Source organism: Myxine glutinosa, chromosome 9, assembly GCF_964187855.1.
Source record: "Myxine glutinosa chromosome 9, kmMyxGlut1.1, whole genome shotgun sequence".
NCBI lineage: Eukaryota > Metazoa > Chordata > Myxini > Myxiniformes > Myxinidae > Myxine > Myxine glutinosa.
Window position 1 is genome coordinate 141,042,617 of NC_136269.1, and position 21,639 is coordinate 141,064,255.

The 21,639-nt window shown below is 51.5% G+C and overlaps 1 protein-coding gene across 1 annotated transcript in view; it reads left to right on the top strand.

Annotated features, from left to right (window-relative positions):
* Nucleotides 1-553: 553 nt before the first annotated feature.
* LOC137434762 (sodium-dependent noradrenaline transporter-like) overlaps nt 554-21,639 on the top strand; it is a 179,667-nt gene continuing 158,581 nt past the window's right edge. Inside the window, exon 1 of the mRNA XM_068127875.2 lies at nt 554-776. Within this exon, the coding sequence (XP_067983976.1) occupies nt 554-776 (223 nt within the window). The remainder of the gene's footprint in view (nt 777-21,639) is intronic.

Consider the following 21,639-nt stretch of genomic DNA (forward strand, 5'->3'; position numbering starts at 1 on the left):
AATCTGATTTGTGAGCGAGTGTGAGCCCATGTCTCTCCGAACTTTCAAAATCTGATTTGTGAGCGAATGTGAGCCCATGTCTCTCCAAACTTTCAAAATCTGATTTGTGAGCGAATGGGAGCCCATGTCTCTCCGAACTCTCAAAATCTGATTTGTGAGCGAATGGGAGCCCATGTCTCTCCGATCTCTCAAAAATCTGATTTGTGAGCGAATGTGAGCCCATGTCTCTCCGACTGCACTGACAACTGTAAAACATTCGCTGGTAAATTGTCTACAAGTACATGGATTTTTGTACCAACTGTGGAATTGTGTATTTTGGCTAAAATTATAGTATAGGAAACCTTTTTATCACCTGCAGGTGAGTCCTGCCAGGAAAGCACAGGTATTCCCCCATCGAATTTTTCATCTGTTTGTTTGGCGATCAAGATCTGGTGGACAGACGTTTGTCGAGCAAGGGCTCTATATCCAGGGCCCAGTGGCTGCGTATCAGGAGTGAAGAAAAGACAAATTGGTGTTTGACCGGGAGGATTCTATGGCTGCGCCCACCGAACCCATGGACGGGATACTCATGGAGGAACTGCAGACACACACCTTGACGCTGATACCTGCAGAGGCCCCACCGGGTCGTGTGCAGTGCGCAAGGTCACAGCAGACTGAGGTGAACGCACGAGAGACCTGGGAGAAAAAGATCGACTTCCTCCTGTCTGTCATTGGCTTCGCAGTGGACCTGTCGAACTTGTGGCGGTTCCCTTTCCTTTGCTACAAAAACGGAGGTGGTACGTGTAATTAGCGTTTACAGGTGCACCCTTCATGTTCGATTTTAATCTTCACGGGCGAGGCCAAATGAAAAAAATATATTAAATTAAAATTTAAATGGGAAATCAATTTGGAACAACCATAGAGGTGGTAAACAGCTTCCGTCCATCAGGGCGCCGCCCGAGCGAGTGTCTCGGGCTGGTAGGGTCACCGGACCCTGGAGGGGGGTTAAGACCTCCGGGGTCCGAGGTGGTTTCCCACAGGCACCTGGTATGGTGTATCATGAGGACCACCAGGTGGAGGTGTTGTGGGCCACGCTTTGGTGGCGGCACCACGGATGGCCAACAAGGGCCTGATGTGGTGACCGCCCTGGCATGGCCTGACAGCCTCTCCCTAAGACTCTGGGACAGCCAGCATGTGAGGACCTGCCATGCTGTGCTGGTCTATGGACGCGGGTCGAACCGCATGGACAGGTATGATATAGCCCACCGGACAACCATTGGGGCATCTGTGGAACGTGATGGTGTGAGCATGATCTTCCACAGATGATCTGTTGTGATTTGTGGATTCTTGGCTTGGGAAGAGAGCCATGGGATGCAATCGGGAGAATGGAACGAGCCAAGCATACGTGGCCATGCTCAGCTGGCGAGTGTAAATCGGTGATTAGAACGAGCCGAGCATACGTGGCCATGCTCGGCTGGCAAGTGTATGGAGAAGCACCCTTCTTTGGTGAAGATAGTGAAATGTGAAAAAATTGGCATGGGTAATTTGAGGGTTAGATGCAAAATTTAAGGGTGAATTTTGTGAGGCAGTGGTGGACACTGAAACTACCATCACTGATCCAGGTGACATTGACAGCCTTCAACTGGCTATGCGGGTGATCGCACCAATATTTTGATGCGGGATTGTAGGGATCGAGTCGGGCAGTCTGGGGGTCAACTTGGTGTTATGGGTGGCCGTGGTCTGCGGACCGGGTCCTCTGGGATTGAGTCTCCTGGGGGAGCATGGCTGTCAACTGGACCTTGGGCGTGGTCAAGTGTGGGCGGGCACTGGGGGCTGCATTTGGTCAGACTGGGGGATGATGTGGAGGTGCAGGGGATGTGGCTGTGGGGATGCCATGCACTGTGACCATGCCTCCCAGGTCTGAGGCCTTGGGAATGGTGGAGTTGGCAGCAGGTGCTCACCACATTGGCCAGCTTGGGCTAGTGGAGACATGGTCCTCGCAGGGGTCCGAAGGATGGATGGTGGGTCGCACCCTTATGGACACTCGTGGGCCATGTTGGCGTTTTGGCTGCTCAACTTACCCGATAGCCCTTGCACGGTAGAGGGGGCGGAGCTGTTGTAGCCAAGGGTAGTAGTGTAGTAAATGTCACCGGAGGAGGAGGATCCGCATGCTTGCCAGTACAGCAGACAAAAGGAAATTTGGGGGAAATTGATAGGCTCCATGGGTAAATTTGGAATTCGGTAGGGTGGATGGCACTCTTGGACCGACCAACCTGCAACTACCTGCACATAAAGTTCAGTGAGGCCTTGATGTTTACTGTCCCAGGGCTTCGGTACTTGCTCATAAATTGGGACATGAGTAATTTGGAATGGGGGCGGGTGAGAGCGACAACATGGTCGGTGAGTGGATTGGTTTGTGTGCCACAAAGTGTCTTGTGGGTGGCGTTTGTTTATGTGTAGAGGTTTTGTGTGGTTGTGAGGATGGAAATTGAGATGTGATTGGAGTGTGAATATGGGAAATTCACGTGTAAGCAGGCCATGGTAGTTTAGGAACACGTATGACATCTCATTTCATGATGTGTTGACAATTGAATGGCAGCGGGGGAGAAAATGTTATTGTGGATTTTGTGGGTGGGGAAGGTGTGTGTCCGCAGGTATCGATCAAGCTCTGGAGGAGCAGTAACATTGGGTATTGTAGCATCCATCAGGCGACGTGGTCTTTAGAGGGACCCAGGGTTTGTACAAACGTTTGCATTTGCATTTTATGAAGGTTTTGTGGCTAAGGTAGAGTTGTGTGTTGACAATGTTTCTGCCTGCCCCAGGAATTGACAGAGGAATCGATGTTGTAAATATGTGAATTGTTGCTTAAGGGGTGTAGAACGGTAAGAAGAACAGGTAAGTTAGCGATGGCTTGCTTCCCACAGCCCCATCTAATTTATTTCCTAGGCTAATTAAGTGTGAGTCGGTACGTTTTAAGGCTGAAGTGGTAACGCCTGCAGTGAACCTTTCAGGAGCTACGGTTCTGGGGGGGGGGGGGGGGGGGGAGGGGTGTGGTGGGGGCTGTGTTACACTATGGGAGTAGCTCACGAAATACCTTAGGCCAGGTAGGATTGTATAGGGTAGTGTGCTCCGTATGTCGTGTAGCCACCTTCATGTACTTAAGTCAGGCCAGATGTCGCCTAACGTTGTATATTTGTCTCCATGCGACGGGTGGAGCTATGCTAATTAGTTAGGGGATAAGGAATAATTCCCTGTATGTAAATTGTCTCTGTGGTTTTCCCTTGTTCCTTATGACACATGCAACACCAGCCATGCACTCCACACCTATACTACAGACTTGGCATTCAATATGGAATATTTTTTTCTTCTTGACTTGGGTTTACTTTCTGAACTCAGTATATCAATCTGGTGAATTTCTTTTACCCTTTGGTGATGTCTTTGTTGAAAGAACCAAGTCACTGATTGTCTTTCGCAGCAAGAAGTCAACAACAGGATTATATCACAGGTGGCGTGGCAAAATGTACGGACAGGTGCATTTGATGATTGGCTTCACAGTTGGGTATACAAGAGTTGTTGCGTTCTGTATTAGTGGAAAACAACTGCTGCACATCTCCAAAAGTTATTGCCGCTTCCTCTGGAGATGGTCCGTCAACTCGACAATGCTGTTTGTCATCGAGTGGTGGCTTTACGAAATTCTGGCATGAAACAGCGTGCTATTGCTTGGCAGTATGGCATCACTCAAGGTCAGGTGTCAAAGATCTTGAAACGAAATGCTCAGAGGGGTGTCCCTACTCCAATACCGAGGCCAGGACGTCCACGCAGAACCACAAGGAGAGATGATCGCCAGCTGCACCGGTTAGTCTGCAATGGCCGTACCAAGTCAGCTAATCGGCTTCGGGCTGAGTGGCAGCAACTGACAAATGTGCCTGTATCCAGAAGGCTAGTCAACCAACTACTGGTTCAATCAGGCTATCGTGCCAGGCATCCCCTGAGAAAGCCACGCCTGACCAGACAACACAGCCAGCGCCGATTGCAGTGGGCCAGAGAGCACCGTCAATGGCAGCCAGGACACTGGAATCACGTGACCTTCAGTGACGAGTCTAGATTTCTGGTCTATCGTCAAGATGGCCGCGTCCGAGTGCGCAGACAAGTGCATGAAGCCTACAACGAAGATTGTATAGTGCCAAGAGTCCAAGCTGGAGGTGGTGGGGTGACCGTTTGGGCTGCTTTTCATGCAGGGGGCAAAACTGACCTGGTTGTTCTGAATGGAAACCTGAACCAGTTCAAGTACAGGGTCATTCTGGAAGAAACATTGCTTCCATTTGCTCCTGCAGCCTTGCGAGGAAACTTTGTCTTCCAAGATGACAATGCACGGCCTCATCGTGCTCGCATGATCCAACATTTTCTTGCTGACCGTGGTGTAGAGCATATGGAGTGGCCTGCCATGTCCCCGGATATGAATCCGATAGAGAACTTGTGGGCAGAATTAACGCGTCAAATCGACAACTTGGACCAGCAGCCTACCTCTGTGCGTGAATTGCAGCAGACTATTGTCAATGCATGGCAAGCGATTCCTGTCCAAACCTTGGCAAATCTCGTGAACAGCATGCCTCGACGTGTACGTGCTCTCCTGAATGCTCATGGGGGTTACATGAAGTACTGAACTGTAATTTTACTGTCCGTAATCCCAGTCATAATTTAGCTTTTGTTTTTGTTGAAATTGTTTTGGGCTAATGTGCAAAATAAAGAGATACTTCTGGAAAACGTACAGAAGTTTAACACAGTACTGTCCATGAATTGTGTTCGATATCAGTTTACATCACTTTCAAGGATCAATTTATTTGCTTTGAAATGTCAAATGTGGTTTTTGTTTCTTTTAAAGGTCACATTAACAAAATCTAGAATAATTTCAACATAATTCCAATGAACTTTTGGTTCTAAGTCATTTTGAAAAGTAAGTTCACCCCCACAAAAAAAATATTCCATATTAAATGCCAAGTCTGTAATTACACGAAGTAAAGCTACCGGATGAAGGAATTCGAACACTACCACTGACGCCACCAGCCGAGTCATCACAAGGGCCGGCAAGAGGGGCCGTGAGGCCCCGCCCCGATAGGTAATGATTGGTCGTGGCCGGGGAGTGATGCGATGGCACTTGCTGATTGGAGCACGTGGGGACATCATCAGAGAACGTCGGGACGAGGAACAAAAAGGACACGTCCCACCATTTTCTCTCTCTCGGTTCTTGGTGTTCGTGGGAGGCAGACGCATTTCATTTACTCGCTCAGGTCCTGGTGTTCATAGCGAGCAGTCACATTTTCTCTCTTCTGGTTCAGACATTCATTGCATGCGGTCGCAGTTCGTGTTCGTTCTTGGTTTGTGGCTGGCATCGCGAGCCGTCACAGTTTGTCTCTCTCTTGGCAGTGGCATTCGCGCGCTCGCTCTGTTCCTGGCTGCATGGAGGGGTGGACGCATCCTTTTCTCTGATCCCGGTGATGCTGGCTTCGTGACTGCACCAGAGAGACCTCGGTGTTTTGTGGAGCATGGGATGAGAAAGGAGTGAAGGCCTGAGTGCTTCATGTCGGCAGCTGCGGTGAACGGACTTGGCGCCAACGCAGGCGTTTCCCGCGCAAGGACTCGGGAACCCATTCGGGGGCCGACAGGGTTCAAGGGCCTCTCAAAGCTGAGTAGTAAGCAGACAAAGCGCACCACACACATATTTTTACTTTCATTTATTTATCATTGTGTCTGTTTCCTGAGTCCGTGTGGAGACGTCTCAATTTAGGAATTAGTTTTACAGTCATTTCTTTGTTTCCCTGGCATTTATTTTATTAAACCCGTTGTTTGTTGAATTTTAATTTCTCTTCTGTCTTGTTTAATTGGAGGCGTGGGTTCAAGGATGCCCAAGTGAAATCCATGCAGGTAAGCCTTGTCACCATCCACCCTCGCACGTCCTGAAGAGATAATACCACCATAGTTTGGGTAGACCTCGGAGTTAAAGCTCGATTGGTCATCCATCACCCAGGGGTGTTAATCCCGGCGGTGAACGTGACAATATATGTGAGGCAGTGTATGTATGTATGCGCAAGGACCTGCGATATTTGCGGTACATGCTGCCGGTCCCTCATTGGACTATACAGCTATCGCACGGCGCACACCGCTTATTGAGCAAGCCAACTCAGGGAAGAGATTCCTCGAAAGTGATGACTCACACCATCATGTGTCATCTTCTCCACCGAGAGGATTTGACCGAGGAAGCTGAAACTTTCAGGGATTGATGAAGGCACCCTGAAGTTGTGCATGTGCAAGTTTTGTTTGATTCCAACAAGTTTTGAAAAAAACAATTTTTTCCCATCTCGGCATTTTCTTTCTTTAGGGGTGGGGGGAGGGGAAGAGGGGAGAAGGGGAGGGAATTGGAATTAGCCAACATTTATAACCACAATGTATTATTTATGCACATAAGCAGTACATATTGTTGCGGATATGGGACTTGGCCTCCATATCCGCTTGTAAATATTCCCCTATTTCCCCAATACTCCCCAACTATCCCCAATCCCCCATTCCCTAGTCCCATTGCCTGTAAATAACACTCTGTAGAACCGACCTTCCCCTTTTTCCCCCATTAAATGTCGTGCCCAGGTCCACCGCATCTCACGTAGACAACTTTCGGACATCTTGCTAGTTATTCTTAGTCTATGTCAGTTAAGGACTCGTTTCCATTAATTCTGACTCTTCGTTGCACCAGAATGTGATTGTATGGCACCAGTAGTGAGTTTAGGACCTCCCCATACCTCCTCCCATCTTCCCCATGAAACAACAACTACAACAACGGCGTGCGGGGAGTGTGCGTCCTCACACCGGCTTGGTTAGCCGCCATTGACCATGCGCTCCGACGGGGTTACCACGAAGGGGCTCACTGTCAGCTCCTCGTCAAGGGCGGAGCCCGGTAACCCCCCGCACCCAATAAGAAGGGCGGACCGATTCCATCTGGGGCGGAGCTAACGAGCCGAGGGCGTGTCACTCCCCGCCGGATATACGCAGCCTACCGGACGTGACGTCAGATGCGCCTCAGCCACGAAAGAGAGAACCAGACGCCACCTCGAGCGCTGTGAGACCTCCCGCATCTCTGGACCGGACCGGGTCGATTCTGTCCCTGAGCCAAGGTGCACCTTGAGCCATCGACTACCCGCTTTCCTTGCCATCAATCCCCGTGTGAGTCAGTTTTGTCCTGTTTATCTGTCGTCTGTCGGGGCTACTATAAGACCGTAATTAAGTGCCTATCTTTCTATGCTGTCTCTCTCATCCCTGTAATCTAACCTTCCGCAATATTATAACCTCCTCCGGAGGTCTTGAGAACCGTACCCCTGGTGTCGTGTCATTTTAAACCCAGCCGTTGTGTCCTTTCCTCAATTGATTTAGCGTAGCGCGACTCGGCCAAGGTTCGAGTATAATCGGGTAACTTGTGCGAACACGGCGGCCATTCCGCTCGGCCCACCATAACATCTTAATAAGTCGTGTCCGTAACAATTGGTGTCGAGGAGTGGAATTCGGACCTGGGACTAAATTTATTAGGCCCAAATTGTGGAACACCAATTGTACCACTAGGGTAACAATTGGTGTTGGGAGGTAGAATTCGATCCGGAGCGCGTTTCCCGCGCTCGAAATTATAACGGCGAAATTTGATTTTGTTTTACGAAAATACAAACCCGAATTTTGAAAGTCGCGCTATGGCGGATCAAGACAGCTGGGTTCCGGTAGAGGAGAGTGAGGCAGGGTCGATCCAGGACCAAATTGAGGGACATGAGGGACAGGAGGAGAGCGAAGCAGTGAGGGCGGCAGGGTCGCAAAATAGCGTTGTCGCGCACGAGGTGGCCACGGCGTCCACGCCCGCGACCGTAGTGGCGCCGCTGGTAAATTTGGACCTTTTTTTTATGCAAATGACGGCCCTTATGGAAAAGAATAGTGAGCAATTGGGAGACCAAATTAGAGGTTTGAAAAGCAGTATGGGACAAATGGGGAATCGGATGGATGCTCAGAGTGAGCAAATGAGGGCTGATAGTGAGCGATTAGAGGGCCAAATGGGGGTAATGAGGGACGAAGCGAGGGGTACCGGTGAGGGGTTAGACAACGGGATAAAAGAGGTGAAAAATGGGTTAATGGGGGTAGAAAACAGAATGGCCGCTCAAGAGAATCAAATGGAAGGGATGCAAAAGGGGTTAGAGGGGTTAGAAAACAGGATGGAAGGCAAATTGAGGGACATGAGGGACCAAGCGGAAAGGGAAGTTAAACAAATGGGGCAGCAGATAGAGGGGGTCAGAATGGGGGTAGAAACTAAACTGGATGCTCACAGGGAGGAAATGGAGCAGATGAGGGTGGCATCTGGGCAGGAGATGCAAGTGATGGGAGAGGAGATCAGAAGAGGTGTGAGTGAGGAGGTCGGAGGAGTGCGCGAGGAGGTGAGGCACTGTAAGGAGTGCATGGAGAAGGAGGTGAGAAAGGGGACTGTAAAATTGTAAGGGGGGTATAGAGGAGTTGACGCTGGGAGTAGAACAACTGACAGTGGGACAAAAGGAGTTGGGGGACCAGGTAAAGAAGAACACAGCGGTAATAGAGGGTTTAAAATCGACACAGAAGGAGATGAAAAAGGACGTAGGGGTAATTAAAAAAGAGTGTCAGACGGTACATGAGGACCTGACGAGGAAAATGAACAAAGTGGTAGAGGTGATGGAGGTTAAAGAGCGGGAGGTGCGGGAGCACATAGAAAAAAATAAAGTGGAGTTAGAGGAAGAACTTAAAGGGGCGCACGAGGAGATGAAAGAGGTGAAACAGAAATTAGAAGAAGTGGAAGAAGGGGTGAGCGAAATTAAGAAGCGACGGAGAGAGGATAGGAAAGAGATAAAAGAGGAGGTAAAAGAATTGGTCCAAAGTCTGTGTTCGGATCGTGATGATGTGCTCATTAACCGGATGAGGGATTCGCAGGTGATGGAGGAGAAGCGAAGAGAAAGAGGACCCGGTGTAAGTGGTGACCAATATGGTCGTGCGTATGATGCGCCAGGTGATTTGATAAGCTTGGGGGTCGAGATAGACCCGGATGTTCGTGAGAGGCCAAGAGTGAGGTGTATGGCTGGTCCGGAGGGTATGGAACGAGAGGTGCGAGGTGTGGGTGAGCAAGGTTGTGGTGGTATGGAATGGGTAGCGGGTTGTGGAGGTGTGACCCATGCATCGACACCAACAGGGGTAGTTGTTGGAGGGACCGGGGAGGCACGAGAGCCCCTTGGGGGTAATGTACTGTGGGGGCCCGGCCGGTTCGGCCCCGCGCTGACCCCGCAAGGGGCGACGCACGGGGTCCGGCAGGCGGGCAACGACTCGCATACGAGGTGGTCCCACAAGGTCCCACTCGCGCCGTATGACGGCAAGAGTGATCTACGCGCGTACCTGGCGCAGTTCGACTGTGTGTGTAAGGGCAACGGTTGGGGTGAGGACGAAGGTGGAGTACACCTGGTGGCCGCATTGCGCGGCGCGGAGGTGCTGACGGCATTACCAGCGGGTGCTCTCACCCTGCCAGCCCTCTGCGACGCCCTAATTAATCGATTCGGCATTGAACAGCAGAGCGAGCTTGTTAAAGCTCAGCTCGCGCTGCGAAAACGCAAGCCCCAGGAAGCCATCGGGGAACTTGCCCACGACATTCGCCGCGCAGTGGGGATCGCACATGCTAGCATGGCAGCGGATTCCCGGGAAAGCCTGGCGCTGGACCATTTTATCCAGGCCCTCCCGGACATTGAGCTCCGGCAACAGCTCGCCATGTGGCGCCCGCAGACTCTGAGCCAGGCGGCTGACGCTGCGGCCCGTTGGGAAGCAGCGAGGCCCCTGGCCCGGGGGGGCGAGCGTCTCGCAATGGCGGTCCGCCAGGTGGGACCCCCGATGGAGGGCGGACCCCTTAGGGGGCCCGCCCCCGACGTGGGTCCTGACCTGGCGGGCATGGTCCGGAGGCTGGTGGACCAGCGCCTGGCGGGACCTGGACCATGGCAGGCGGCCCCGGAGGTGGCCCGCGGTGGACCACGAGCGGGTAATCCAATTCGGACCTACAGGGGGGGAAATTTGGAATTCCGGAGGCAAGCACCTTATCAGGTGAGGTGCTATACCTGCAACCGTCTGGGTCACCTGGCGCGGCACTATCGAGCCGCGCGCAGGGATGATCCCCGGCGGTTGAGGTCCTCAACTCCGCCCAGGGGGGAGCGGGTTAGCCGGCCCCAGACACCCCCCCGCCAGACCCCGGGAAACTAGAAGGTGTCGGGCACGTAGGGCGGTGTTCGGCAGAAGAGGATGGAGGAGAGCCCTCATTGACGCGACAGGTCATTTATTGTGGCCAAATTGGAACCGGTAGCCTGACAATCAGATGCAAAATTGCCGGCGTGGGGGTAGACGCCGTAGTGGACACAGGAGCTAGCGCCACGATCATCAGCCCTGTGGTCCTTGATTCGAGCGCAGGTGGCTGGGATAAGATCCAGCGCCTGCAAAATTATAGTTTGCAACTTGCTACCGGGGTAACGGCCCCGATCATAGGGCGTGGTTCTGTGACCCTCAAGTTAGGGTCGGTAAGGAGGGAGATAGATGTTTGGGTGGCGGAGGTGTGCGACCCATGTTTAATAGGGTTGGATTTGTTGACTGCCAGCGGTTGTAAAATCTACTTGTGCCGGGGGATCCTGCAGGTGGGAGTAGAAGAGCTGCCGTTAGGGGGAGTGAGCACGGCCGAGAGAGCGGAGCTGGAGGCTTCCGAGGCCGTGACCATCCCCCCAAGGGCCGAGGCGATAGTGCCGGCCCGGTGGGCAGCTCGCCCAACATGGCAGGAGTCCTGCGGCCTGGTCGAACCGGTGGCAGTGCAGTCCATACCGGGTTTAATCGTGGGCCGCACCCTTGTAAAAACGGACGGACCGGTAGTGGCCGTCCGAGTAATAAATATGAGTACAGAACCACGCACTATAGTAAGGGGCACGAGGGTAGCTGGCTGCACCCCAGTTGAGGAAGTCGCGACAGTGAGGGGCGAGAACGTCCAGCCGAGCCGACCCCGGGGGGAGCCTTCAATAACAAGTAGGAATTGGCCCGATCCCATTTGCGAGATGGTAAATCGTAGTAGCGTAGAGTTGGGAGGTACCCAGAGGGAGGCCTTACACAAACTGGTTGGGTCCCATTTGGACCTCTTCTCCCTGTCCACCGAGGATATTGGACGTACGGGCCTGGTGAAACATCAGATCCACACCGGTGAGGCCCGGCCTATTCGTCAGGCCGCCCGACGGCTCCCTTCAAGCAAGAGGGCGGAAGCTGACGAGCAGGTTTAAAAAATGCTCGACGCAGGTGTGATCGAGCCCTCGGGAAGTCCTTGGATGTCACCTGTTGTGCTGGTCAAAAAGAAGGATGGGACCACGCGGTTCTGCGTGGACTATCGCCAGCTAAACAACGTGACACTCAAGGACTCATATCCCCTGCCAAGGATTGATGACACCCTCGATGCCGTTGCGGGCTCAAATTGGTTCACAACTTTGGACCTCAAGAGTGGGTATTGGCAGGTGGAGATGGATAGGGCAGGGAAGGAGAAAACGGCATTTTCCACAGGTAAGGGACTGTATCAGTTTACTGTGATGCCGTTTGGTTTGTGTAACGCCCCCGCCACCTTTGAAAGATTGATGGAGCATGTACTAGGCGGCATGCCATGGCAATCATGCCTGGTGTACCTGGATGACGTCCTGGTACATGCCCAAACGTTCCCCCAGGCAGTAGCTAATTTGGACCAGGTGTTCGGGTGCCTCAGACAGGCAGGGTTGAAGCTGAACCCGAGTAAGTGCACTTTGTTTGCAAGAGAGGTGGCCTATCTAGGTCACGTGATCGGCCGCGAGGGGGTAAAAACGGACCCAGACAAAATTAAAGCGGTAGAGGAGTGGCCCGCACCACGTACCATCAAAGAGGTGCGGGGATTTTTGGGACTCTGCTCCTACTACCGGCGCTTTGTGGCGAAATTTGCGGAGTTGGCCCGTCCCCTCCACCGGCTTACGGAGAAGGGGACGCGATTTAATTGGACACGGGAGTGCCACGAGGCCTTCCAAAAATTGAAGGGGTGTCTAACATCCGCACCCCTACTAGCTTACCCCACTAGTGACGGGGCATTTACCCTGGACACGGATGCGAGCCAGGAAGGATTGGGCGCAGTTTTGTCTCAGACACAGGAGGGTGTGGAGAGAGTGATTGGTTACTATAGTCGGGCCTTAAGTAGGCCCGAGCGAAATTATTGCGTCACTCGCAAAGAGTTATTGGCCATGCTGGCTGCCATGAACCATTTCCACCCGTACCTGTACGGGCGGAAATTTTTGGTTAGAACTGACCATTCCTCCTTGCAATGGCTCCTTCGGTTCAAGGAACCGGAGGGCCAAATTGCAAGGTGGTTGGAAAAGTTGCAGCAGTACGATTTTGATGTGGCCCATAGGGCCGGGAAGGCCCATGGTAATGCGGACGCACTCTCTCGGCGTCCTTGTCTGGGGGAAAACTGTAAATTTTGTGCGAGACATGAGGAGAGGGAGCAATTGGGCGATTCCGCCCCGATTCTCGTCGTCCGGGCAACCCGGGTGAGAGGGCCAATTTTGCCACTGACCGCGGATGAGGAATTCGGAACTTTGGCATGGAGCACGGCCCAGCAGGAGGATCCTGTCCTGTGGCCAGTGTTCAATTGGGTCAAATTGGGGCAAAGACCTAATGGGGAAGAGGTCACCCCCCTCGGGGCGCAAACAAAGGCATATTGGGCTCAGTGGAAAACTCTGGAATTGAAGGATAACATCTTGTATCGCAAGTGGGTGGAGGTTCCCTCTGATAGAACTTCCTGGCTGGTGGTAGTCCCAAACAAATTTAAGACCGATATATTGCAACAGGTGCATGGTACCCGCCCCGGTGGCCATTTGGGCAGGACAAAGACAACATCGCGGGTACGCCGGAGGTTTTATTGGGTGAATATGGGGCGCGACATACAGGACTGGTGTCGGAGATGCGACGCCTGTACTGCCAAAAAGGGACCAGCACGGAGGATGAGGGCCCCCCTTCAATTACACCAGGTGGGGCCCCCCCTAGAGCGGGTGGCCATGGATATCCTAGGCCCACTACCCCGCACCCGCCTCGGTAATAAGTACATCCTCGTTGTGATGGACTACTTCACCAAGTGGCCGGAGGCCTACGCCCTCCCCAACCAAGAAGCAGGGGTGGTAGCGCAGGCCTTCGTGGAAGGATTTGTGTGCCGGCATGGGATTCCACAGGAGTTGCACACCGACCAGGGACGAAATTTTGAGAGCAAATTGCTAAAAGATGTGTGCAGTCTACTGTCAATTCGGAAAACCAGAACAACGCCTTTAAGACCTCAATCTGACGGGATGGTGGAAAGATTTAACCGAACTCTAATCCAACAACTGGCACTGTTCACCGCCACCCGTCAGGATGACTGGGACGAACATCTCCCTTATTTGCTCATGGCCTACCGAACCAGCCAGCACGGGGCCACCGCATGCAGTCCAGCGTTGCTTATGTATGGGCGGGAGTTACGGGCTCCCGCCGACTTGCTATGCGGTCCCGTGCCAGACACAGTGGTTAACCCGCCGAGGGAGGGGTACGCACGTCACCTAGAGGAAGGCATGGAGCTAGTCCATGCCTTCGCCCGCCGCCAACTCCATCTGGCGGGGGAAAAGATGAAGCGCAGGTACGACGACCGGAGCCAGGGGAGTCAATACGCTCCGGGGATGAAGATTTGGTTCTTTAATCCCCGGAGACGGAAGGGAAGGTGCCCAAAACTCACCTCCCCCTGGCAAGGCCCAGGAGTCGTCCTGTCGCAAATCTGTGACGTGGTCATTAAGATCAAAATGGGGCCACGAGCCCTCCCTCGGATCGTCCACGCCGACCGGATAAGACCTTACACCGGCGAGCAGGCGCCCCCGTGGATTGCCTCGGCTTTAGATGCCGAGGCGGGACCCAGTACCTCTGAATAAGGGGGGCTTATTAGTGCCAGAGGACTGGGGGATTGAGGAGCGATGGGCCCGGTGGGTAAGGGTGGCATCCCTGCCACCCTTCCCATAGTGGGGCAAATGCGCAATAGCTTATGGGGTGTATGGCAGTGAAAACTAGCCCGGGTGGGTTAGGTTATATTGTAGGGATCTAGCGAAGATGACATTAGGTAACGTTAAGGTTAGTTAGTGACTGATACCTGTAGTGGGGACGCAGGTAGATTAGTATGGATGATAATGACGTGGGAGCGCAATAGTTTAAAGGGACGACTGGGAAGCACAAGTTTCAGAAGGGAGTAGTTAGCTGAGATGATGCCGTGTGTGTGAGAATTGAACAGGTGTGATTGCACAGGTGTGCAACTGGACAGGTGTGTGGAGCAGTGTATGAGTAGTGAGTGTTGTGGATCAGCGCGAATGTGCTTGGGGAGAGAAGGGTGCAGGTGGCACCAGGTGTGAGAGCACAGGTGTGCAGGTACAGGTGTGTGGAGAGAGTTGGAGTAAGTGGTACGGAGTGGTGTGCATGGTGCGAAGGGGTGGATGGGGGAAGAGTGGACCCCCTTTCACGAGTACCCGGGGCGGGTAGTGTAAGTGTTAGGTAGAGGGTATAGGTAAATTGTGGTTGGATATTGGCATTTGTGGTGCGGTTGCACAATGGTGTTGTGGATGGGTGCATTAGTGTTGTGGAAATGGCTGGGCGTGTAGCCTGTTAGTGTGTGTAGTTGGTTGGGCACTCCACCACTGTGAGGATGTCGGCCAGGTGAGGCCGCAGGTGGGCTCTGGGAGCCGGTAGTTGTGAGTGGGTGCCTGAGGATCCCGGGTGTGGATCGGGCAGCCCAGTGCCAGAGAGGGCACCGAGTGGGGAGAGCGCCAGAGGGCCTTCCCCAGGTAGTTAGGTTAGGGTAAGGAGCAGGTAAGCTCGGAGGCAACTGCAGTGGTGGAGGTGTGCAGGTGGGTAGACCCGCTGGGAGAGGTACATGCCACAGCCCAGAAATTGTGCGAGGGCACCGGGAGATGAATTGGGGGAGTGAGACCCCAAATTGAAAAGCACCACAGTTTGGTCAATGGGCATTGGTTTTTAGAACCCATAGTGTAAGAGGGCCAATGGTTTGGCAGGAAAAGACCCCGGGTAATGTAAAGTTGTTAAAGTCATTTAGGAAATAGTTAGGATTGATGAACCTGTCGCACCATACGCAGCCACTTACCTGTGGTGATGATGATGACTCCACACCTGTGTTTTCTTTGTTCTGTTGCAGGAAATGAGAATTGCTGTGAGGATTTGTGAGACGCATCACGACGTGGATGAGACATTGGGGTGATTCCATCTCTCCCTCCCTAGGAGGGACTGATGATGAATTGGTGATGACAAATTATGATGTTGAGTTGGAGATGGCAAATTTTGATGAGAGTTGAAAATGGCAAATTTGATTGGTTAGGAGGGAGAGAAGACGAATTTGGTTTATGGGAGGAACGGGGAAGACAGTAGGGACGTTGGTTGATTTGTAAAGTAGATGTTTATGGGTAGTGTTGTGTTTTGTGGATACAGTAAGGGGTAAGGGAGGGGCCATGTAGGTTACCTGGTGGGGGGGGGGGGGGGGGGGGCGTACGGTAGGAACGTACCTGTCTCACCTGGTTCCCATGTGCCCCCAGTGTGCATTACCTTACATTGCGTGCACTTTTGCGCCCTTACCACCTTACTCACTTGTTTTCTTCTTTTGTCTCCCACCTCCGAGGATCTGGCTTTGGGGCAGAGAGAGAGGAGAGAGAGGTGCTGGCTCCGCAGTTGTGGGCCTGCACTTTCGCTGCTTGCTGCCTGGATCGATACACCAAATGGACCGCAATTTTGGTGGCCACCCACAATGGACCGCAGTTCTTTTGCGGCCAAGCACCACCCGTGGATGGACCTATGGGTCAACGTGGCACCTATGCCATACAGGTGAACCACTTATAGTTGGCCCCCTGACGGCCACAATAAAGAAATGGACGCGGTTGGCGCCTTTCTTTATTTTTGAAAGCAGTAAGAAGGCCAAGTGCACCACACAAAGGCAAGACCAGCGGCAGACCATCGGCCGGCTGCGACACCACACCGTGATTTATAGACACTTTATTGGTGCACCGGATGGTGCTGACTGTACATGATGGGGTGGTGCTTTTGGTGCTTGGATGGGGTGCTCTGCACATTATTAAAGGCCGTAAGGCCACAGAGCACTCGTGGGTTGGTGTATCGATGCTGGCATGCGTGCTCTCTCTCTATGCATAACATCTGCATGTGTTCCTCCAAAAACAGGTCCTGGATCGTAGTGTAAATATCAGCGTAGTCTTGTGTAAATAATGCTCCCTACCGGCTGTATGTTTAGTTTGCGAATTCTTTCCGCAATTCGGTTATCCTGTGGGTGTGTTTCTGTGAGGAGAAGGGTGCAACGTTGCAGGGGGACATATTTACTCATTTGTGAATATCTGTAAAACTGTCGCACTCAGGGTAGAGTTAATAGTAGAGGGAACTACATCTGAGTGCCACACTAAAATAGGCAAAAATTTATCGGGTCGGGACGCCCCGAGGGTAGAGAAGGGTGCAATGTTGCGGATATGGGACTTGGCCTCCATATCCGCTTGTAAATATTCCCCTATTTCCCCAATACTCCCCAACTATCCCCAATCCCCCATTCCCTAATCTCATTGCCTGTAAATAACACTCTGTAGAACCGACCTTCCCCTTTTTCCCCCATTAAATGTCGTGCCCAGGTCCACCGCATCTCACGTAGACAACTTTCGGACATCTTGCTAGTTATTCTTAGTCTATGTCAGTTAAGGACTCGTTTCCATTAATTCTGACTCTTCGTTGCACCAGAATGTGATTGTATGGCACCAGTAGTGAGTTTAGGACCTCCCCATACCTCCTCCCATCTTCCCCATGAAACAACAACTACAACAACGGCGTGCGGGGAGTGTGCGTCCTCACACCGGCTTGGTTAGCCGCCATTGACCATGCGCTCCGACGGGGTTACCACGAAGGGGCTCACTGTCAGCTCCTCGTCAAGGGCGGAGCCCGGTAACCCCCCGCACCCAATAAGAAGGGCGGACCGATTCCATCTGGGGCGGAGCTAACGAGCCGAGGGCGTGTCACTCCCCGCCGGATATACGCAGCCTACCGGACGTGACGTCAGATGCGCCTCAGCCACGAAAGAGAGAACCAGACGCCACCTCGAGCGCTGTGAGACCTCCCGCATCTCTGGACCGGACCGGGTCGATTCTGTCCCTGAGCCAAGGTGCACCTTGAGCCATCGACTACCCGCTTTCCTTGCCATCAATCCCCGTGTGAGTCAGTTTTGTCCTGTTTATCTGTCGTCTGTCAGGGCTACTATAAGACCGTAATTAAGTGCCTATCTTTCTATGCTGTCTCTCTCATCCCTGTAATCTAACCTTCCGCAATATTATAACCTCCTCCGGAGGTCTTGAGAACCGTACCCCTGGTGTCGTGTCATTTTAAACCCAGCCGTTGTGTCCTTTCCTCAATTGATTTAGCGTAGCGCGACTCGGCCAAGGTTCGAGTATAATCGGGTAACTTGTGCGAACACGGCGGCCATTCCGCTCGGCCCACCATAACATCTTAATAAGTCGTGTCCGTAACAATATGTTTGAGCTTGATATGCTTAACCCAGGTTTTTTTGTGAGCTATCAAGGCAGCAGACTGTTGCCTATACACTGCCGAAATAAAGGGATGTGTCAGAAGAACTTGTTGCTCTCTTGCAACAAGATCGCCTGAAGGGCTCCGCGGATACTCTGCTATGCCATAACTAATCATAAAGCATGTACTGGATATATATATATATATATATATATATATATATATATATATATATATATATATATATATATATATATATATATAGTCATACCCCGTTTTACGCCATTTCGACCTACGTCAAATCCGACTTTACGCCACTCTTCTAGAGTAAATTTCAGTTTAGCGAACGTCATTATGTGCGACTTTACGTCACTCCTACGGACGTGAAAAAAATTAAACAATTTAAACAATTGGATGTTTTAACGTTTTAACGACCGTTGATCGTTGTTTTAACGTTGATGTTTTAACGATCGAAACAATTTAAAATACAATAAAAAGTACATAAAAAATAAAAAATAATTGTACGTACAGTATACGTACGCGTAGCTGCTGGTTCTCATTCAAAACAAAGACGACGCCATATGCATTTTGTCCTGTGCTGCGGTCGCGTGCTTGCTTTGCCTTTCACTGGTATTTTTGTGATTATTCCTTTACTGTGTAAAACAACCAACGTAACGTGGCAACGGCGAAACATGACGTTTGTATATATATATATATATATATATATATATATATATATATTGTTATGGATATGAGGATTGTGTTTTTTTATTGTGTTTTTTATTATTATTGCTTTATTCTGGACCCTCCTTACTCCAGTTATGTATAAAGGTCAAAGGGCGTTCCCGTAGTTAGTTCCATAAAGCATACATGAAGGACACTATAATATCCCTGTTCAGTAGTGTATTTCCTTATTATGTGTATAAGGGTAAGGCCTTGTCTTCCATTAAGATGACACTCCATTGCACCAAGTGAAACAAGATAGATCCCCTTTCATTCCCATTCCCAAAATCTCCATTTCCAGCTACATCCCCTCCAAGTCTCCATTGCCAACCGCACTGGGCAGTTTGCCAGGTTTGTTACAGCGGTGGGTTGCTGATTTCGCCCCAAAACCACCATCGAACATGTGCTCAGCTCGGGGAAGAAGGGCGTGCCCGCCCATCGTCATCAAGGGTGGAGTCAGAGGGCCTGTGCCCACCAATCAGGGCCGACGTGAGCTCACCGGGGGGGCGTGACCTGAAGGCCGGTGGCTTGATCGCCTGAGGCGCTATAAAAGCGCGCGCGCAAGAAGCAAGGACGTTGTTGAGTTGAGTTGTTGGACCAGATGAGCTTTTACAGAAGTGGTTGGACCAGATAAGCTTTTACAGAAGTGGTTGGACCAGATGAGCTTTTACAGAAGCAGATGAGCTTTGACAAGACGAGAGAGACGAGTCCTGAAAAGAGCACGCGACGTCCACGCAGCCACAGCAGCAACAACAGCAGCTTGGGGCCTGGACGGCAGTTTTGAGCAGGGCCGCGAAGGAACGGCGGCTGCTAAACGCGCCGATCGTGCTGCAGTATCCGTTGGACCTTCCTCTCCCTTCAGCCATCCACCTCCTGCCTTTCCATTCTTTTGTGTATGTGAGTTTGTTCTGTGTGTCTTGTCCCTGGGGTAATTAAGACTGTTGGTAAGCTAGCGTTGCACTGTCTCTGAATTCTTCTGTAAATTATTTTCCTATCTTTCCTTCTTCCTTGGTTACTTTGAGCGTGTAAATAGTAAGAATAAATTTAGTAGTATTTCCAACCTTTTTGTTTTCTTCTTCTTCTTCTTCTTCTAATCCGTTTCGCTTTTGTCTTTTCCATATTGAATATCTGTGGCGCGATCCGGCCAACGTTCGGGAATCGGGTTAGTCGGGGCAACTGTTCGGCCGCGGTGCCATCCGCTCGGCAAACACAACATCTTATCCGCGGTCCGTAACAATATATATATATATATATATATATATATATATATATATATATATTGTTACAGACGTGGCTTGGATGTTATTTACCGAGCGGTTTATTGGTATGACCACGTCTGCACAAGTTACCCGATTGTGCCCGAACGTTGACTAGTCGCGCTATGCTGGCTCAATACGAAAAAGAAGACACCCGGCTGGACTACAATAACACAATACGACACCAGGGGTTCAGTTCTCAAGACCTCCGGAGGAGGTTATATTAAGGCGGAAGGTTAGATTACAACTACAAGAGGGACAGCATAGAAAGACAAGCACTTAGACACAATCTTATATTATTCCCAACAGACGACAGATAAACGGGACAAAATGCTGACTCACACGGGGATTGATGGCAAGGAAAGGCAGGTAGCGATGGCTCCAGGTGCACCTGGGCTCAAAGGTCAGAATCGACTCGGTCCGGTCCAGAGATGCGGGGAGGTCGCAGCGCTCGGATGGCGTCTTGTCTGCTCAAGCTGGGGGCGCATCTGACTCAGCGCTCGCAGGTGGCTTTCCTTCTCCAAGCTGGGTGCGCATCTCTCCTTACATCCGGCGCGTGGCCGCGTATATCCGGCGGGGAGTGACACGCCCTCGGCTCGTTAGCTCTGCCTCGTGGAATCGGCACGTTGCTTCTCATTGGGTGCGTGCGGGGGGGTTTACCAGGCTCCGCCCTTGACGAGGAGCTGACAAGGAGCCCCTTCGTGGTAACCCCGTGGAGCGCATGGTCTGGAGCTAATCGAGCCGGTGTGAGGACGCATCCTCCCCCGCTCCGCCGCCATCTCCTCTGTTGTTGTTGTAATTGTTGGGGAAGAAGATGGAAGGAGGTATGGGAAAGGTCCTAAACTCACTACTGATGCCATATAATCACATTCTGGTGCAACGAAGAGTCATAATTAATGGAGACGAGGCCTTAACTGACATAGAATAAGAATAACTAGGAAGATGTCCGAAAGTTGTCTACGTGTGGTGCGGTGGACCTGGGCACGACATTTAATGGGGGAATAAGGGGAAGGTCGGCTCTACTGATTGTTATTTACATGCAATGGGACTAGGGAATGGGGGATCGGGGAAAGTTGGGGAGTATTGGAGAAAATAGGGGAATATTTACAAGCGGATATGGAGGCCAAATTCCATATTCGCAACATTGCACCCTTCTCTACCCTCGGGGCGTCCCGACCCGATAAATTTTTACCTACTTTAGTGTGGCACGCAATGTAGTTCCCTCTACTATTAACTCTACCCTGAGTGCGACAGTTTTACAGATATTCACAAATGAGTAAATATGTCCCCCTGCGACGTTGCACCCTTCTCCTCACAGAAACACACCCACAGGATAACCGAATCCGGAAAGAATCCTCAAACTAAACATACAGCCGGTAGGGAGCATTATTTACAAGACTACGCTGCTATTTACACTACGATCCAGGACCTGTTTTTGGAGGAACACATGCAGATGTTATGCATAGAGAGAGAGCGTGCTTGCCAACATCGATACACCAACCCACGAGTGCTCTGTGGCCGACGGCCTTTAATAACGTGCAGAGCACCCTTCCCGAGCATCAACAGCACCACCCCACCACCAATCGGTGCAGTCACCATTGTTCATTGGAATAAAAATAAATTCGACAACCCCTAACCCTGCAGGTGTCTCTTGCTCTTCTTGTGGTGCACTTGGTGGTGTTAACTATTAGTGGTTCACCTGTATGGCATAGGTGCCACGTTGATCCATAGGTCCATCCCCGGGTGGTGCTTGGCCGCAAACGAACTGCGGTCCATTGTGGGTGGCCACAAACATTGCGGTCCATATGGTGTATCGATCCCGGCAGCAAACAGCGAAAGTGCAGGCACACAACTGCGCAGCCAGCACCTCTCTCTCCTCTCTCTCTACCCCAAAGCCAGATCCTCGGAGGTGGGAGACAAAAGAAGAAACAAGTGAGTAAGGTGGTAAGGGCGCAAAAGTGCACGCAATGTAAGGTGATGCACACTGGGGGCACATGGGAACCAGGTGAGACAGGTACGTTCCTATCGT